This window comes from Nilaparvata lugens, chromosome 14 (assembly GCF_014356525.2).
Source record: "Nilaparvata lugens isolate BPH chromosome 14, ASM1435652v1, whole genome shotgun sequence".
In the NCBI taxonomy this organism is placed as follows: domain Eukaryota; kingdom Metazoa; phylum Arthropoda; class Insecta; order Hemiptera; family Delphacidae; genus Nilaparvata; species Nilaparvata lugens.
In genome coordinates, this window is record NC_052517.1 from 8,659,802 (window position 1) to 8,680,319 (window position 20,518).

The 20,518-nt window shown below is 37.5% G+C and overlaps 1 protein-coding gene across 2 annotated transcripts in view; it reads right to left on the reverse strand.

Annotated features, from left to right (window-relative positions):
• The window catches only part of LOC111044827 (serine/arginine repetitive matrix protein 1), a 165,686-nt gene that overhangs the window by 53,010 nt on the left and 92,158 nt on the right, over positions 1-20,518 (reverse strand). For both annotated transcript variants that reach the window (XM_039440711.1, XM_039440712.1), the window contains exon 6: positions 6,173-6,309. In XM_039440711.1, the coding sequence (XP_039296645.1) occupies positions 6,173-6,309 (137 nt within the window). The remainder of the gene's footprint in view (positions 1-6,172; positions 6,310-20,518) is intronic.

Genomic DNA, 20,518 nt, shown 5'->3' on the forward strand with positions numbered 1-20,518 from the left:
AGTTCAAAACTTTGCTGACACTGAAAATGCATACAAGCTTGCCTTCAAAAGTTTGCATAACCGATATGACAACAAACGCTATCGAGCTTATGCCTTATACAGCAAAATCACAAACTTTCAGCCGAAGGGCAGTCTTGTTGAAGTACTTAGACATTTTGCCATTGAATTGCTCAGCTAAGCAATCACTATTTAATTTGAAATTGAACCATGCTGATTTCTTAATAACAATGATTTGCCTTCAGAAATTGCCTAACGCTGTAAGAGCCAAATTTGAGAATTCTTTGGGCCCTGACGACTTACCTGCTTTTGACCACCTGATGAAATTCATTTCCAACCAAGAAAAATCGCTGGAGGTAACCGCCATCAATGAGGTGAGCGAACAGTTATCTAGTGCTAGTTACACCGCTATACCAACCGCAAAAGTGAAGACTGAAGATCATTCACAAGTAGTAAAACCGCAATTTACTGAAAACAAAAGTGGCAGCAATCTGTGTGTACTATGCAACATTCCTCATCCATTGTACAAATGTGAGCGCTTTAGGAAGGAACCTATCAACAAACGAATGGATATTGTCAAGCAAAACCGCAGATGCTTCGGATGCCTCGGGTCCCACCTCAAAGCCAAATGCAATCCACTGTCCTCTTGTCGTGCATGTAAATCAATCCATCACCATATCTAGTTACCAACCAGCTTCCACCTCTGGAGGTGCTAGCTGTTGCTCCCCGCCACCAGGATTTGAACCAATGTCAACACAGCGGTTTACCGATGACACACTCATCACAATATGTAAGTAATTCATGTTGTACCGATTCGAGAATCCCGCAAAACACGGCCAGTCCCTCACGGTCTTCTTTGTCACCTTTTGGCACAGTGCCTGTGACCAATATCTCAACCCCAACCCGCAGTTCATCCACCGGCATGCCGGACACCTTCAGTGGCTGTGCACAAGTGAAAGCTGTACACGCTTCTGCTTTACTGAGCACCGCTATCGTTGCCGTTGTTGATCAATACAACCGATCACATTTACTACGTGCTGTATTGGATTGTGGCTCCATGAGATCGATTATCACTACCCGAGCTGCCCAGCAACTTGGTATCACCATCATGCCCGCACGCATTCAGATTAATGGTATCTCTGAACAAGCGACCGCTGTAAAAGGTACCACTCATTTGACACTGCTATCTCAACCGCAGTTTAACACCTTTCTCCAAACTGAAGCCCTTGTCTTAGAGCAAATAGCTGGTGACCTACCCGCTTTTCCAATCAGCAGTGAGCTCAAAACCTCACTTTCACATTTGGATCTCGCTGACCCTGGTTTTGACCAACCCAATAGGATAGACCTCTTGATTGGAGCTGACATTTATCCTAATGTATTTGTTTCTTCCGCCAATGCTATTATACCAGGAAATCCCGCTGCCTTCGCCACTATATTTGGCTATGTTCTGAGTGGAAAGCTAAATATTGAGGACTCGCCTGCTCCACTTCATCAGATGCAACTTATCTGCACCATGTTTGCCCGCGAAGAACCGCTTGCTGAGGTCATGAACAAGTTTTGGGAGACTGAAGATGTCCAAATAAATGCGAAACTCTTATCACCTGAAGATGAACTCTGTGAACAGCTCTATGAGTCCACTACCTACCGCAATGATGAAGGCAGATATGTAGTCGCACTCCCCTTCAAGCCTAGCGCGCCTGTTCTTGTTTCAAACCGCAAGCAAGCTTATCGAAGTCACCTTGGATTATTAAAACGCTTGGAAAATTCTTCGGAACTAAAGAAGAAATACGACAACTTCATGACAGAATATCATGAGCTTGGCCATTTGGAACTTGCCAAATCCGCTTCTGACTATGTGATTCCACACCATGCAGTTTTTAAAAATAAGGATCCCACTCAGAAAATCAGGGTGGTGTTTAATGCTTCCAGCAAGGATACCAATGGGCATTCACTAAATGAGAATTTGTTACCAGGGCCAAAACTGCAGTCCAATATTATTCAAGTATTGACCAAATTCCGCACTTACAAGTACATTGTCCTTTCTGATTGCAAGCAGATGTATCGCCAGATTTTGTTAAGGCCTGAAGACTGCCGTCACCAACATGTTTTTTGGAAACCTAATTATCATGAACCTGCAAAAGAATTTGAACTTAAAACCGTAACCTATGGGCTTACTTCCAGTGCTTATTTAGCGCAACACACATTGCAACAACTTGTCAAGGATGAAGGAGAAGCATTCCCTCTGGCAAGTAAAGTTTTAACAAGTCAAACCTATGTTGATGACCTGCTGGGAGGAAGTAACAATTTTTCTGAAGCACAAACGCTTATTTCTGAACTAATTGTGTTATTGTCGCTTGGCTCCTTTGAACTTCGGAAATGGAACTCTAATACTCCTGAATTGATCGCTAACTTGCCTGCAGAATTTTTGGAAAATCAAGATTGTATGTTTGATGACAACGCTACTGCAAAAGTTCTTGGAATTGTCTACAGCCCGCTCGCGGACAACTTTCGCTATTTCATTTCTCCTTTTAATGGGCAAATCACTAAAAGAACCGTTCTATCATTCATCGCTCGAGTCTACGACCCCCTTGGGTGGCTCACTCCTCTCATAATGCTGTTCAAGCTATTCATGCGCACGCTGTGGTCTCAGCAATTAGCTTGGGACACTGAGGACAGCCTCACTTCGAGCTCATTGGGAGCTGATTACCGCTGAAATTTCCCGTTTGGACAATGTTGTAATCCTGCGTTTACTCGCCTGTAACCGCTCTACTACCCGGCTGCTTGGATTCACCGATGCCTCCGAAAAGGGGTTTGCTGCTTGTATATATATTCATGAAGAGACTGAAAATAGATATGTTAACTGCCGTCTCATAGCCGCCAAAAGTCATGTCGCCCCGCTGAAAACTATGACAATTCCACGCCTGGAATTGATGGGTTGTTTGCTGCTTGCTCGTTTACTATCCGCCATCTTACCTACTCTATCCGAATATGATTTACAAGAAATTCGACTCTACACCGATTCCAAGACTGCCTTGGATTGGATCAACACACCCACATACAAATTGCAGATTTTTGTTGCCAACAGAGTACAGCAAATTACTCAGTTAACAAAACTTGAGTCAGGGCATCACGTTACTTCTGCTAACAACTGTGCAGATATTGCTTTGAGAGGCTTGACTCCCGCTGAAATCGTCTCCTGCCATGATTGGTGGCACACTACCAATGCGTTTCGTTGTCTCGCCACTGACTTTCCCGTGTCCAATCATCTTGTTTCCAACATTGTACCTGAGATGAAAACTAACCCGCTGTACATTCTCGCTACTGTTGAAGAACCAATTGAGAATCGTTTGTATACCGCTATAGAACGTGTATCCAAACTTGGAAAGCTATGTCGTATTTTTGTCTACATACTAAGATTTGTCAACCGCATCAAACCAGCCCATTATGAATATCGCTGCAAAATAGTCAAACAGATTGAAACCTGTGAAACGCCTGCCTCAATTGACACCACCGCCTGTGAAGCTGAAATAGCTAGAAAACTCATTGTTCATGTTGTGCAACGGGATAAATTTCAGAAGGAAATAACAGAGTTGAAAGCTGGAAAATGTCCTAAGCATCTACTAACGTTGCAACCGTACATTGATGATTACGATTTGATACGCTTATCTGGTCGTCTTGAGCACGCTCCGATTTCTAGTGAAGCTATAAATCCATTATTGCTGCCGAAAAATGAGCATGTATCCTCACTCATCATTTGACACATACATCTTCAAAATTGTCATGCCGGTCCCCGCACCACACAAGCAGCTGTTTGCCAACAGTATTGGATAATCTCTGCCCGCAATCAAGTTCACCGCATAATACATCAATGTTGTCATTTGTAACCGCTTTTGCCGCATCAACCTACAGCAATGTATGGCCCCGCTACCTGCTGAACGAGTCACCGCCAATAGACCATTCAATTTAACTGGCTTGGACTTTGCTGGTCCTTTCTCATGCAAAACATCTTTATTGAAACGCACACAAACAACAAAAGGTTATCTGTGCATATTTGTATGTTTGACCACCAAAGCTACTCATCTAGAGTTCCTGTCCTCGATGTCTGTCAACAACTTCATCGCCGCTCTACACCGATTTATTGCCCGCAGAGGTGCGCCGCACACTCTGTTTTCAGACAACGCTAAGACTTTCACATCCGCCGCAAGAAAAATGTATGAGTTAGAAAAACTCTTGAAGACGATGCCCTCTGAAGTGAAGTGCTTTCTGTCTAACTACGGCATAAACTGGAAGTTCATTCCCCCTTATGCTCCGCATCAAGGAGGCATATGGGAAGCCGCCGTCAAATCCGCCAAAACACTGCTACACCGCTGTATTGGGGACACAGCTCTTACATACGAAGAGTATGACACCATTTTCGTTAGAATTGAAAGTATTCTAAATAGTCGACCGCTTACAGAATTGTCCTCTGAACCTGCTGAAGCTGCCTCCGTGCTCACTCCCAGGCACTTCCTAATTGGTAGACCTCTTACCGCACCACCGCAACCCATAGAGACGAAGGAACTATTGGTCGCACGTCGCTGGAGACTTACAAACCAAATGACCCAATATTTCTGGAATCGCTGGTCCAAGGAGTACCTATGCACCTTGATCAATCGCACAAAATGGAAAACCACTGAAAGAAACTTGCAACTTAACGATTTGGTCATAATCAAATCTGTCAACACCTCTCCTCTCAGCTGGCCGTTAGGCAGGATTATTGCGCTACACCCTGGTAAAGATGGACTAGTACGTGTAGTCACTATCAAATGCGCATCTGGGAACATTGTTCGAGACATACGCAAAGTTCACCGCATCATTTGAAACCTTCTACAAGTTACCGCACACACCGCATGAAGACCGCCTCGCTCACATCCGTGAGGATTGCTACTGTCTACACCGCCGTTCCTGTCTACACTGCTGTTTCTGTCTACACCGCTGCTCCTAGCTACACCACTGTTCCTGTCTGCGCCACCTTTCTGGTCATTTGTGCAACGCTCTCACTGTGTATTGTCACCGACCCGCTGGAGATTGTTTCCACCACTATGAAAAACTGTTCGTTTTTGAAGGGGGGGGGGTATGTTACCGCCAATATAACTTCGGCAGTTTCCCTCTTATATCTGTCGGTAATTGGCTGTGTGTTTTGAATCAACCGTGCTCACCCATGGCCATCTAACATGCCACTGCCATCAGCCGCAATGATATCGCCAAGCCCATTGTAGATGGCACTGCTCTCTCTCTCGGCTTGTTCCACTCCCCACTACTACTTCGCCCGTTTCCGCTTTGTCAAGATGGCTTGTTCTAAAACGTGCACTAACGCTACCAATTTTTCCTCCCTTTGAAAGAACTTATAAATGTACGACCTCTTCGCTGCGACATGGGCCCATGTTTTCCCCCCAGCCAGTGCAAGTGATTTCTTATTACAATAACGTGCTACCGCCTACCCGAACGAGAAAACCGCTGTTACAGTCCACTGCGAACCCGCCATCCTTGTACGAGAAGCTTCTTAAAGGTAACGACTTTATTTTGAGCTACTAAGTAACGTGATTTGAAGCCCATTACATTGGCTCTAACAGTCTGTACTGTATTTAAATGACTCATTAAAAAACAGAAAAATGGGAAGTTTCCTGAATACAGGCTTCAGTGCTTCAGAAACGATCGAGAAGCAAGCTATGAAGGATTTAAATTGATACACTCATACTATGAACAGTCTCAACTTCCATAAATGCAAATGATTGACAGATTGACTTGTAGAAGGTGATATTGAGGAGATATTAGCACTTAGTGCACCAGATCTTGGTATACAAGAACTGGGAGACTTGTATCGCTCAGTGGGCCAGGCAGCTACAATACCTCGGAGAATTGTATAGCACATGCGGCCAATCCTGCTTTTTGCAGCCGCACTCAACGTTTTCATATTTCGACATTGTTAAGAAACGATCTGGCAACATTGCAGAGCTAGAAAAGGATAGCACTATCTGTTTTGGCAAATGATGGACGAGGATAGCAATGTCAATCAAATACTGTCATTATAACGTGAACCTCACTATAGTTGCAGGTGAAAGATACTGTTCCCTCATCCTCTGTGCCCATTGAGTTAATTCATTCAATCTATCACAAGAAAATAGTCAGACATTACCTGATGCTGTGATAGATTCCCTTCCTCCAGTTAAAATTTCACTTTCAATCATATCCATTGGGATTTTGAGGATTTTATCAAGATCATTTGAAGAGAATGGGTTTCCATTATTCAATGTGGCAAGATCGATGGAGGAACTGAAAGCAGAAAATTAATACATTTCAAATGCATGAATTTTCCAAGATAAACAATTTTGTTACAAATTGGAATATTTGGACATGCATGATAAACATGTGTGCACATGCATGTTTATCATGCAATCAGTACACATGCATGTTTATCGTGCAACCACACACATTTTCATCATGTATGAATAAATCACTAGAAAATTACGAATTATTGCCCGATACAGAAGTAATCTAACCTCAAATGGAATGATAAAGAAAAGATGGGCAGAGCCAGCTGGTGGTGTCGCTCCACCTTCTCTACATGTCAGACTATTGCCAACAGGATCGTGGACACACAAATTTGGCGAGGAGCATATGATGGATGTAAATGCCATTTATGGATTTGACACTACCACTGAAATAGGATTAAGATATGAGTCTCAATATCCACATCATCAAATCGTGTCTGCTCATGAAATTGTTGCCGGAGACAACAAGTATCTTCAAATAATTCAGAGGACTTGTCACATGTACGGCTACAAATGTAAATGGGACAAGCGAGCATCATCAGGATAGCAATTACTGTCGTCTTCCAGTACTGAACTACCAAAGTCGAAATTGGACCTGGTTCATCAACTCAACATTCTAGCCAAGGAAGATGGAATTCCCGGAGGACAATTACAATCTATTGAGAATGACTTCTCATATGTGAAAAAAAATAGAATTTCTATCAATCATGAACATAATTCTAATTTGTGGGATTCACCAATGTTTAAAATAATAAATACAGGTCATTGTGAACAAGTGTAGTTTATTCAATATAGCACATTTAGTCCAGGCGCTGGTTTACATTGAGCATACATGAGAGAGGCAGAGAATTTGACTTCAGATTATTTTTACCGTCCCAGGGTGGTCGACAGCTTTGGTTGGAGGGGGGTAAGTTGTAGAAAACGCGCGTTTATATAATCGCCTGTCCTGCAGTTACTATTCATAGTACAGCTTTTAATTTTTTCTCAATATTATGTACACATAACTGGCTTTCAATGTGGTCCTATATATTTTTGCGATAAACCGCATATTTTTTCCGTAAAAGAAAATATAACTCGAAAAATGTATTTTTTTATTATGGACTTTTTGCTATTTCTCGAATATTCAAGTAATTAGCCGACTTAGAGGAAAAGGCTCCAAAAAATCGTTGTAGGCCGTTTCTTGCTGAATCCAATGATATATATAGTTTGGGGGCTACGATAATAGATGCGGCGGTGGGAGGGGGATAAGTAGCACTGTTACGCTGCGGCGCGGTCCTCCCCCATAATTAATGCGCATAATGGCCTGTCTATTGCATCACTCCTACTAGTCTATGCATTCAAATTATGTATTTCATGAACGCTATCTTATGTATTTTCGGTTGCTGAACACGATTTTGCAACTCTCAAGCCTTAATAATTGATAATTCTCATCATAGTATACTAATTATGGTCAAAATTACAAACTTCATCTCATTCTGCAAGGAAACTAAGAAATGACTGTTTGAAATAAACGAAACTTGGGTTTCAAGAAATATATTAAGATTGAATAAAGATAATATTTATATATGTTTATGTTCTATTGTTTTTATCTCAAATAAATTTGTGATGCGCTGCAGGCTAAATTATATTATTAATTGCACACTGGCCACGCTTACTTGATATAGTGGTCAGTTAATTTCCAAGAAATATTTGTGGAATTTCTTAGTTCTTCATGGTGTAAATGGAATTCATCATTCATTCATTATCATAATGATTATGTTTATTAGTTTAGTATGAAAATGTTTATCTTTCGTGAATCTTCAGTTTGTCGTGAACTTTTGAGAAATTATATCCAATATAATAATAGATATGTGTCAAATCAAAATGAAATGAAAATTTAAATATTCATTCATATTATTTCTAAAAGTATTATTATAATGATATTTCACTAACTTTAGATTGATTCATCCATTATGGTATTCCCATTCAGACTGTTTAGAAATGGTAACAAGTTATTCAGTATCAAAATTTGGGATTTGAATAGTTTTGGGCTATGCCTTTTATTCTTTCCCAAACATATTTATATGATTTGTAATTTTATCCACAAATGAATGAATGAATGAATGTATGTATTCCTGCACATAGCTAATGTATGGATTATTTCTTTATAGATTCTTGCATGTAATATTAATAAATCTCTGCCACAGATTTAGAAATCAAGTCTCAATGTTTTGTAGAGAATATTATTGGAGTGATTCTTTTACTCTGCTGCTTCTAATATGTTCACTACCTTTGTTTGATTTTAGACCATAGACATGAAAAGCTATGTCCACCTGTATCACTCCATCTTTATTGAGAATTTCCATAATTCTTCTCATCACAAAGTTTCCATAGGAGACTTCCATAGGTTTCCATAGTGAAGTAGGAGTTGAATTCAGGAGAGCCATGTCATCATTATGCAAATTTGTCAACGATATTCAGGGATTTAGTCAAATCCACAACTAGTTTCACTTACAATTTCATGGGCCAAGTGAGATTAAGAGTTTTTTTTTCAAATATCCATCAGATGTTGACAGAGATTGCGGTTTTTGTAGAAATGCATGCTGTACTAAAACTTCAATGCTGAATTATCTTTAAACAGCTACCTAGTAAAAATACAGAGATCAGATCTTTTTGTTCTAGAATTAACTAAGACTAGGATTTTTGTTTGATTGCATCGTGGAGAATGAAAGAACTCTGTTTTTCTTTATAGGTGAGAATACACTTTTACAATTTGCCACAACTATGTTCAGATAAAAATCGTTGGAGACCGAATAACTATTTCTTTCTATACATTCAAAAGAGAATCACACACTTCTTCACTTGCTTCCAGACCATTGATAACATTATGCAGATTCTGTTGTCCATCAGAGTCTTGAAGAAAAATGTTATGTTCTCTTGAGAAGATTATGCTTCTGGAAATCATTCCCATCTCTCATTATTCTTGTTTTACTTCATTAGATGACTTTCTTCACAGTCTCCAGTGATATCCATAATGATGTCAACATACTTGAACAGAATATCTTTGATGGAAGATTTATTTATGTAGTAGCAGCCATTTCAAGAAAGCCTTTGAAGAACTAGCTATTTCAATCACTCAGTTTTGGATGATCGAATGAGGGTTTGCTCTAAAGCATGATCGGTTGTCACATTTATTAAATTTTCAAGGTTTCATTTGACAGAGAGTCAATGTATTGACTGTATAGAGTTAATGTTTCCCTATTGGAAATTATTTTCTACTTCTATGGGTATTTTTTTATATTTTCTAGATATAACACAGACTTTATAATATAGTTTGTGTGATTGAATGAAAAAATTATGGGATCTTTTCTCGTACAGTTTCTATGTGCAATACCAGAGTCCTTCCTTATGAGCATGAATACAATTTAAGATAATTTAAACTATGTTACAATAATCAGTCATAAATTTAAAGTAGTCATTGATTTTGATTCTAAAAAAACTCTACAAATAGCTCCCGACTTCTTTCAAATATACTTTTACAATCTCTCATATTTGAACCATTCATGAGTCATTGTAGTTGTTTCATTGAATTGATTGCTTGCTCTTACACCTTGATCTTCACTCAATAGATTTCCAACAGTATTCTCTCCAAATATTTCAAATTCAACAAAGATATCTCTCATTCCACTTTCATTCAAGTACCACCCCAAGACAATCAGTCAAACTCAGCCAGATAAAAAGTATCTATTCGTAGATATAAGTTACAGAAATCAGTTGATAAAGCTGCGTTTACACCAAAGTTAGTAACAAAATGTTAATAACTTAATCTTTATAGATTCTATTAGATTGAACGGAACTTGGCAAACACATATGTCTATCATATGTATGATACGTTATGTTCAATCTAATAGAATCTATAAAGATTAAGTTATATTAACATCTCCTTAATAACTTTGGTGTAAACACAGCTTTAGAGTTGTATTTCCTTTGCAATCAAATATTTAGTCATATCACATGGTAGTAATTGGCATTATTTGTGCTTCAACTGTAAATTTATATTAAGAAAATATTTTACTCCTGTTACACAGTGCTCTATATAGGGTAGCCTATATTATTTGTTTAACTTACTCCATTACTTGACTTTCGCAATTCCAAAGTGATTATTGAACTAAATCGAATAAGTATTCTCTCTTAATGGAATATCAATTTCTTATTGACTGAAAAACACATATAGGATTCCTAACAGGATGGTTTATCATTACACTGTAATCATAAATAATGATAATGAGATGAAGTTTGTAATTTCGACCATAATTAGTATATTATGATGAGAATTATCAATTATTAAGGCTTGAGAGTTGCAAAATCGTGTTCAGCGACCGAAAATACATAAGATAGCGTTCCTGAAATACATAATTTGAATGCATAGACTAGTAGGAGCGATGCGATAGACAGGCCATTATGCGCATTAATCATGGGGGAGGACCGCGCTGCAGTGTAACAGTGCTACTTATCCCCCTCCCACCGCCGCATCTATTATCGTAGCCCCCAAACTATATATATCATTGGATTCAGCAAGAAACGGCCTACAACGATTTTTATAATAATCAAAAATTTGTCAATATAGCCACCAGTACATTTCATATCTGAATCAATATCTTTATGAATCGCACTGACAGAAATGATTTTATCCACATAGCTGGCATCGTAAATATCATGTGTGTGTGTGTGTGTGTGTGTGGTGTGTGTGTGTGTGTGTGTGTGTGTTGTGTGTGTGGTGTGTGTGTTGTGTGTGTGTGTGTGTGTGTGTGTGTGTGTGTTGTGTGTGTGTGTGTGTGTGTGTGTTGTGTTGTGTGTGTGTGTGTTGTGTGTGGTGTGTGTGTGTGTGTGTGGTGTGTGTGTGTGGTGTGGTGTGTGTGTGTGTGTGTGTGTGTGTGTTGTGTGTGTGTGTGTGTGTGTGTGTGTGTGTGTGTGTGTGTGTTGTGTGTGTGTGTGTGTGTGTGTGGTGTGTGTGTGTGTTGGAACAAGGTATAATACGGGGAGACAATCAAGTATACACAGCACATTAAGGGGAGGTGTGTACACTAAGGGGAGACCCCGTAGTGTCACTGCTCAATTTTAGTAAAAATCACTTCTACATGCTTAAAACCATGTAAAAACGTAATAAAAAAAAATCTCCCCATTTTGTTAGTACTCCACCTAATTGGGATACACTCCAGTTTCCAAAATTGCCACCACGTTGTGCTACGATCGCTAATACACACTTACACAAAACTCATTTACGGATTGAGCATACAATGCGGGGTACTTGCATATCCCTGCATATCTCCATTGTCTCCTTCACTGTTCGAAGTAACTGGTTTGCTATGGGGCTTGCCGTGAATTTATGAATCAGCAACTTATCTCCTTTTTCGTTCAGACTCATTGAGTCACAGCTTAGCGAATTCATAGTTTATTTTTCTGTTCATTCAGTTGAGACATGAGAAGGGAGCGAGGAAACATGCTGCCAGAATGTATTGTGGTACTGATTTTTTAGTTATTTGGTACAAATAGTCTGAAAATGATTCTTCACAAAAAAATACCCTCTGCTAACCTTACAGTGTTAAAAATACCTGTTTTTTCTCCATATAACTCAAAAACCTTTCATAGTGAAAAAATCCAGAACTGTTTCCAAGAGAATAAAATCCTCTACAATTCAACGCCAAATTAGGTTCATCACAATCAATGGTGACTTGGTAACACAATTTCCCGAGAATTTTCCGCATTGAATTTGGGTTATTGCTAGAATGATGCGAATGGGAGGCTTGTTAAGATTCAAGAATAGCACGTCAGTAAGTTTATATTCTTGAACAGGCTTCACTGAGAATTCACTTACTGTTTTAGAGAAGCGGATGCCTCAAACTTTGCTAACCTAACATTGTATCTCAAGATCAGGATAGCCTATGATAAAATGAAATTTGTCTCTTAGTTTCTCTCCATATTGACATTTTCTTCTGTGTCTGTCAATCCTTGAAAAACTCTCTTGTAAACCTTGGATTGAATATTTTACTTGTGTACGGGGCATGCTCACTTTTTGTGAAAAGACGTTGTTCCGGAGAAAAGATTTAGTAATCATACCCTGCTCAAAAAAAAAAAAGTAGTCACAACACCTTTTCCAATTTTATTTGAGAAAGTAAAAAGTTAATTTGAGAAAGTATCAATTGTATTTGAGAATAGTCACTTGTAATTGAGAGAATGTCAGATGTAGCCTAAATGAGAATAGTCAATTGTATTTAGGAAGTCATCACACATGTAATTGAGAGTAGTGAATTGTATTTGAGAAATCGTCAAATGTAAATGTGAAGATATCATATCATGAGCAGACATTTGAAAATGAGAAAATTTTCCAATTGACATGTCGTGACTCTTCTGTAGCCTACAGTACAGGTTTGATTTGAGCAGGAAAGGATACTGTACTACGTACACAGTATTCCATAGGCTTTGTATGTGTGAAATTATTATTTTCAATTGTGAAATTGAGGAGCTGGGTAGAAAAACGACCCGAGGCCACTCGTGTCGTTTTTCCGCAACACGCTTCATTCTATCCGCCATTAAATTCTGAACAGATTGGTACATAAAATGTTGTTGTATCTTGAAAAATGATTGAGTTGTGAAAATTTTTTGTTTGTGTGGCAAACCTGAAATTATTCAGCTGACAAGCTGTGAGCCAGCAGCCAGTGAAATCCTTATTTTGTTTTCTTACAAAAGAAGAAGCTGATTGATTGATTGATTGATTCAGTACTTTGTAGATTACTTGTACTTATGTAGATTACAGTATATACTGGCTTATACACTCATATACAATAGCTTACAATACAGCAAAATTATAGATGAATTTACATAATATAGACTAAGAAAATAATTATTGAACTGTATATGATATGGAAAAAGCAATTTGGAATAACTATACAAGATTATATTGTAATGCATCTACATAAATTGGCGGAGCTTTGGACATATCAATGTCCATTCTTCGGAAAGAATATTAAAAATATCCTCCCAACTAACTCTCTACCAAATGAATGGTATAAGAAGATCATTAATACATCCAAGGGAACCAATTATTCTCTAGATGATGAAATAATGAAGAAGACGCTCCTGAAGAAGAATCCGATGCTGAAAGCATTGGGTGTATGAATTTCCCGAAAATCAGAACAGTACCATGTAACATTCCAGAGTCTTGATTATGGGAAGAAACGTGTTCAAGAAGAAAATATCATCTTCAATTGTTCACTTCTAAATGACATTTTTTAGATCTTTATTACCTACTTATTAATTATCCAATATCATGAGCAATATATTATCATTATCACTACTCTTGATACGGGTTTTTCATCATTTTATTGAACCTCTGAACATGTAACAACCAGGGTTATGGAAAAACGACCTGAGACAACACACCTTATATCAATTATTATCAGTTAGCCTTGGATTACTGGCTAATTATGAATAATAGCATTGAAAATAGTATAAAAAGATCAATAAAGTTCAAATACTTGCAAGAATATTGCATTCTGATGAAATAATGAAGATGTGTACTAAATATTTCAAACTCAATTTACACAAAACTTGATTTTTTGACTCAGGTCGTTTTTCCACCCAACTCCTCAATTATTTCCCCTGTACTGTTCACGAATGATTAATGAGAATCATTTCTATGTATGTATTGGCAACACGACTTTTGTCTCCAAACATTTGAACTTGATGAAGATCAAATTCTCTATGTTCACGGCGCAATTGAACTTTATCATCAATCAATTGAATCTCTTGATCAAGCAATTCGGTAACTCTCCAATGGATTTTGGGGCTCAAAAATATTTTTTATTTAAAAACTAAACGTTTCATTTGAATATAAAATATATTATCATATTATTTTTTATGAGTACAGTTATGGAAAATAAAAGTATTGGTTTTTTAAAATCATTCCCCAATTACAACTGACAACTTTTCGATTTCAAATCGTATGTTCTCAAATTAGGAGTTGATAGTGAGCTGTTGAACGGAGCGGTCGCAGAATTGTTTTGCTCTCTTATCTCAAGTTTCCGGACGGGTCGTGCTTAATCGGTTCATTTAGTGCATGTTTAACCTAAAACGTTCTTTCGTAATAAATTGAATTATCAATTTGTTATTTATTTGTGAAATGTTTTCAAGTGAATCGAAATATTCAAAGTTTAAATTAATAAAAACAGTATCCACCAGACGGTAGTGCTAAAAAGAGACCTAGAGCTAAAAGTTCTTTCCTAATAAATTGAATTATCAATTTGTTTTTTATTTGTGAAATTGTTCTCAAGTGAATCGAAATATTCGAAGCTGAATGAATAAGAACAGTATCTAACAATACTTTTCACCGGACGATAGTGCTAAGAAGAGTCCTCGTGCTAAAAGTTCGCCTGAGCTCGAAGAGATGGAACAGAAAAAGCGTGCTCCAGACCCAAGTGTTAAAGCTTCCGGTAATGTGGACTCAGACTTTATTGAATCACTATTTGACCGTTTTGAAAAGCGGTTTAGTAAGGCTATGGATGAAAAACTCGCGCTGCTAGCTACAAAGGTGGATTTAAATGGTCTAATTGAAAAAGTGAATAAACTCTCTGTCGAGAATTAACAGTTAAGAAATCAAATTGTTGCTCAAAAAATTCAGAATAATCTCATAATCAGGAAGATGGAAAATTTTGAAAATAGATCGAGAAGGAACAATATAATTTTTCGCGGGCTGAAATATGAATGTGCAACAGTGGATTACGTGAGAACTGTCAAAGACTTTTGTGTGAGTCATTCGGGGGCACGAGCAGGTACCTGGGTTAATCGAGCACATGCATTGGGCAAGAAAATAGATAACGGGCCAATCATTGCGCATTTTTCCGGACGATCAGGACATCCATTTCATCACGAGAAACAGTAGGAAGCTGAAGGGTACACAGTTTGTGATTCATAAAGACTTTGCTTTCGACACAAGAAAACGACGATCAAAGCTTTTCCGGGTGCTTGGCGATTTGAAGAAACAAGTTCCGGGAGTAAGAGGAGAGTATCGGTTGAAGTGGATCGTTTAATCATGAATAGTCGGGTTTTCACGCTGGATGAGGAGAATGGACTGGTCTCGGAGGGAGAGGATGGGCTGCAGAAGATCGGGAGCATGTTCGATGAGAGTGTGATGCGGGCCGTGAGCGTGAGCATGTGTGATGAGGAGGAGCGAGGCGGCGAGGTCGAAGACCGCAACCGCTGAGATAACGCCGTCAGTCCGTGTGAGAAGGGACAGTTGAGTATAGTAGCGTACAATGTGGCTGGATTAAGTGGTAAGATTGTTCAAGTATATAATTTTATTTGTAATTATGATGTTTTTGTACTATTGGAGACGTTCGTTGAAAGAGGAAAGCAATTGTATTTTGAAAACTGTTTTCCAGATTACAATTTATACTGGGAATTCGCAGTTGGAGAATCAAACTGAGGTAGAGCAAAGGGAGGAAAGTTAATAGAAATTAGTAAAAGAATAGAGAGTTTTTGTAAGGTAATCGATGCGCTTGAGAGGAAAGTTATTCACATGAATGCAGGACAACGGGATGAATATTATATAGTTCCAATTTACCTGAGTGGTGGAGGAGACATGGAATGGGAGAGAGAATTCAATACATTATGGGAGTTTATGATAGTGCAAGAGCATAATAGAAATAATATGATTTTAATTGGAGATTTTAACGGTAGAATAGGAAATGGACAGGACATGTCGGAATAAGCAAGAGTCAAAGGATGAGGTGATTAATATGAAAGGTAAGAAAATATTGGAGTTCTGTGAGGTTTTTAATTTCATCATTATGAATAGAAGGATAAGTGGAGATAGGTGGGGAGACTTTACTTTTATAGGCAGAGGGGCTTCCGTAATAGATCTATGTGCATGGCTGTCGAATTAGCGCAAATAGTTGGAAAATTTTCTATTGTGCCAGAATTTTTATCTGATCATTTCCCAATTGAAGCTACGCTAATCACGGTTGATACTCTAGAAAGAGAGAGCACAATTTTACCACTCTTACCGAAGTTGAAATGGAAGGAAGCGAGGAAGAATGAATATATATCTAAACTCACCAATGCTTGTAGAGAAATAAATGGTCTTCCCGAGAGTAGTAAAGAGACTTATGAAGTATTAAATAATCTTGTATATAGAGCTGCAAATTATGTGCCCCAACCTGATAGAAAGAGAGAAGGATGGAGAGAAAAGTGGTTCGACAAAGAGTGTGCGGTTATGAGAAAGCGAGTGTTCAGCCTATTGAATGTGTTTAGAAAATCAAATTCGGAGCAGGTGAGAGAAAATTATATGAAGGTAGTAAAGGAATACAAACTGCTATGTAAGAGTAAAAGGCAAGCGTATTACAGCGATATAAAAGAACAATTCAGAAGAGTCAAGGATTCCAGTGATTTGTGGGCTCTGATAAAGAAATTCAAGTGTAGAGAGTTCAAGATTTCGGGAACTGTGAGTGCTGAGGATTGGGTTGAACACTTCAGACGAGTGTTTGGATCAGTTTGCGGGGTAGTCACATATTATGCGGCGAGGAATGTTGAAGATCAAACTCTTGACAAAGACATAGATATGAATGAATTGGAAAGTGCCTTCAAGACAATGCGCAACAATAAGGCTCCAGGTGATAACAGAGTTCCTGCTGAGTTTTACAAGAATGCGTCAAAAAATTACAAAGAGATTATTTTGACTTTTTCCAATGCCATCGTCAGAGGTGGACAGATACCAACAGGGTTTCCACGTTCAATTATATTTCCATTGCATAAAAAAGGTGATACTAATGAAGTGAATAACTAAAGAGCCATATCTTTTATAAATGCTGTCGCTAAAGTATTTTCATTTATTTTACTGAGAAGGTTGCAGTTGTGGGAGGAAAGAGAAAAGATTATTAAAGAGAATCAGTGTGGCTTTCGGAGAGGTTATTCGGCTACTGATAATATTTTTGTTCTATTCAATATAGTAATGAAAACGTTGAATAGACCTACAAAGAAGTTGTACTGTTTCTTTTTGGGCTACGATAGTGTGGACAGAGAGGCTTTATTTTTTAAACTGAGTGAATTGGGAGTGTCGACTGAATTTATTGCGATGTTGAGGAGTCTATATAGAAATACGAAGTCTCCTGTATGGCATGGCGTGGAGGGTAACTTAACAGAATACTTTGAAACCAGAAATGGATTAAAACAGGGATGCGTATTCTCCCCGTTGCTATTCACACTATTTTTGAATGATTTGAGTGATACAAGATTTGTTATAAGTGTGACGTCACAACCTGGGCATTGGCTGTTACATGTTATACCAATACCTACTATTACTTCATAGTAGGTAATAGTAATAGTAGGTATTGGTTATACTCAACCCCATTCTGAAAAGTATGAAACAATTGCCCTAACCTGTCTTGCTATTACACACAAAAACACACAAAAAGTAACTTCGATAATCTAAATAATACATAAGCGCTGCCTGCAAAACGGAGTTTGAGTACTGGCGGCAAAAGTATCAATATAAATGTTCAATACAAAAACTCCAAAATAAAATGAATGATGTTTCACTTTATATTCATACTTTATCAACATGATATTAATCAGTAACTATCTATAATATATATTTTCATGTATTTTTTGCAGTCATCCATTCTTATAAATAGGCTACATTATTTTTAATTTTTATGTGAATAATATTTACAACAGTTTCGCATCACAATATTTTATTGTAATTAGTCATGTTCGTTTATATTATGTTATCCTTTGCTATTTTTTATTTTGTTAGATTTTTCGCTCACTTCCAATCTCTTAGTGAATGGATGCACATTCGATAATTCCATTGAGTGTTTGATGTAATCTAAAGTAATAAAATCTTCAGCTTGGCATTCAAGTCTCAAAAATAGCCTAGCATAATTAATAATAGCCCACAAAAGTTTAACATCATAATAATTTAGTTATTGTAGTGAGGTCTATGTTTTAACTCGGATTTTCTTTTGTCTGTCTGTCTGTCTGTATGTATGTATGTAACGCGTTGATAGAATTCTATGAGATTTGGCAGAAATATTCCTTTTTCAACTGCGCGTCGATGTATTAATACACAAGGTTTTTTTCAAATTTTGCATTTTAAGGATAATATGAAAAGAGAAGGAATCCCTCATTACTCCGAAATCACTGTATATAATTGACCGAGCGAAGTGAGGTCTAAGATTCATGTCGACGGCTGTGCATTTCTCTTTATGTTTATATGTTGCGCATTCACAGCGATATACGGCAATATATTTCCATGAAATTTAACAGGTATGTTCCTTTTAAATTGCGCGTCGACATATATACGAAGTTTTTCAAAATGTTGCACTTCAAAGATAATATAAAAGGAAAAGGAGCCTCCCAAAGATACTCACAAAGATACAGAATATCTCTTGCAGTTAACAGAAGGCTTGATGAACATGGATCTTTGAAAGTTGTTTTTTTGCATGCATCCACTCTTTCAAATAGGATACATTATTCTGAATTATTCTGTGAACATAGGTGTAGACTACTTTCTAGGATCATGTAAATGTTAGGGTCAAGCTACTGAGAAGTCATGGTGGGGGGAGTGAACAAGGCCGTCGTGTTTTTCTTAGGCTAGTTTCACACGGCAGAATCCGTCTCCTGAAGATCATATTTCAGATCATTTCATATTTCGCAGCTCGAAGGCTTTCACAAGGGGATCTCAAATTTCAGACGCGTTTGCTCAGAGTATGACTCATTACTTTTCTCAAAGTATTCGGATTGGATTCAGCGACCCCAAATTTTTTAAAGCGTAAGTCCCATTTTCGAAAATACCCAAAAACAAGGGAGTTACAGCAGTTTTTAATATAGCTTTCACATTATCATAAAGTTATGTTTAGTAAAAATGTACCTACTAAGATAATAATACTTCTGCCTCACAGGTAAAGGTTTTTAGAAGCTTTTAAACACTCTTGAAAAGTTCAAACATGAACATTTTAAAACATTAGGGGCCGGTTTCCGAGCTCGGGATTTAGCTGAGTCCAAGACTTTAAACAGCTGGAGTCAGAAATTTGGTTTTCCAAGACGGGGCGTAGTCGCAGTCATTGTCATAGTCACGTTTGAATTAAATCTCGAAAAACTAGAAAATTGAACACAAAATAAAATAAAAGTTTCAGCTATTTTGAATTATTCAGGAATGTCTAATTCCGTCAAGGATAAACGTTTCCAATTATAGAAATGAGAAAATAAAAACTAAGACTTCTATAAAAGCTGACCTTTTGGAAAGCCAATTTTCTGACTATTGCTGTTTAGAGTCTGGGACTTAGCTAAATCCTGAGCTCGGAAACCGGCCCTAAAAGTTCTAGTTTAAAAAAAAATTCCAGCTTTGAAAGTTTCAAACTTCAAAAGGTTGAATCCAAATATGGAATCAGAAATCATCTCCCATTATCACTCAATAAGATACGAGAAAAAGTAACCTTGTACAGTTAACTTCACTGAATTATTTACGTTGTCGGGATTTCAATTTTGTCATACAACAATCTAATTCATTAGGTTGAAATCGTTGAATATTATCATGGATTTCCTGTTGAATCATTGACTTAAAATCTTTGCAACAATCAATAAAATCTATTACACAGTATAAATATGCAGTCAGTGAGTATAGAATGTTACATTGGCATACAGTAGGCTATAAACATTGTGCTGATCTGAACAGTGAGTATAGAATGTAATTACATTATATTACTCTAACAGCTAACTGGATCTGAATTGATCTATTGTAATAATGGACATAATGAAATAATGTCTTACTATTCCAAGTAAAACGAAACTAATGTTTGTGTTTGTATAAGAGCTGCTGAGTGGATACTGCATACTGAGAAATTCATAAATGATCCAGACCAGCCTGGTGACTTTGATGCTATCGACACCGGAATCTCCTTTTATTTCTATCAATGAATGAATCTGAATTAAAACCATGTATTGTATCAACTATCCTATTATCGTATTGTAATTCGTGAAGCCTGTTAGGTAAAAGCCAGTTACATACACATCGATTTTTTACTGTCCTTATAAAATTCTATTAGATCAAACAGATGATGTTTGACAAGTTGCACTTATTCGAATTCATAAGGATGGCAAGAAACAATCGTACAAAAATCAACGTGCATGTAACTGGCTTTCGAAGACCCATACGATATTGTATTCTATGATCAAAT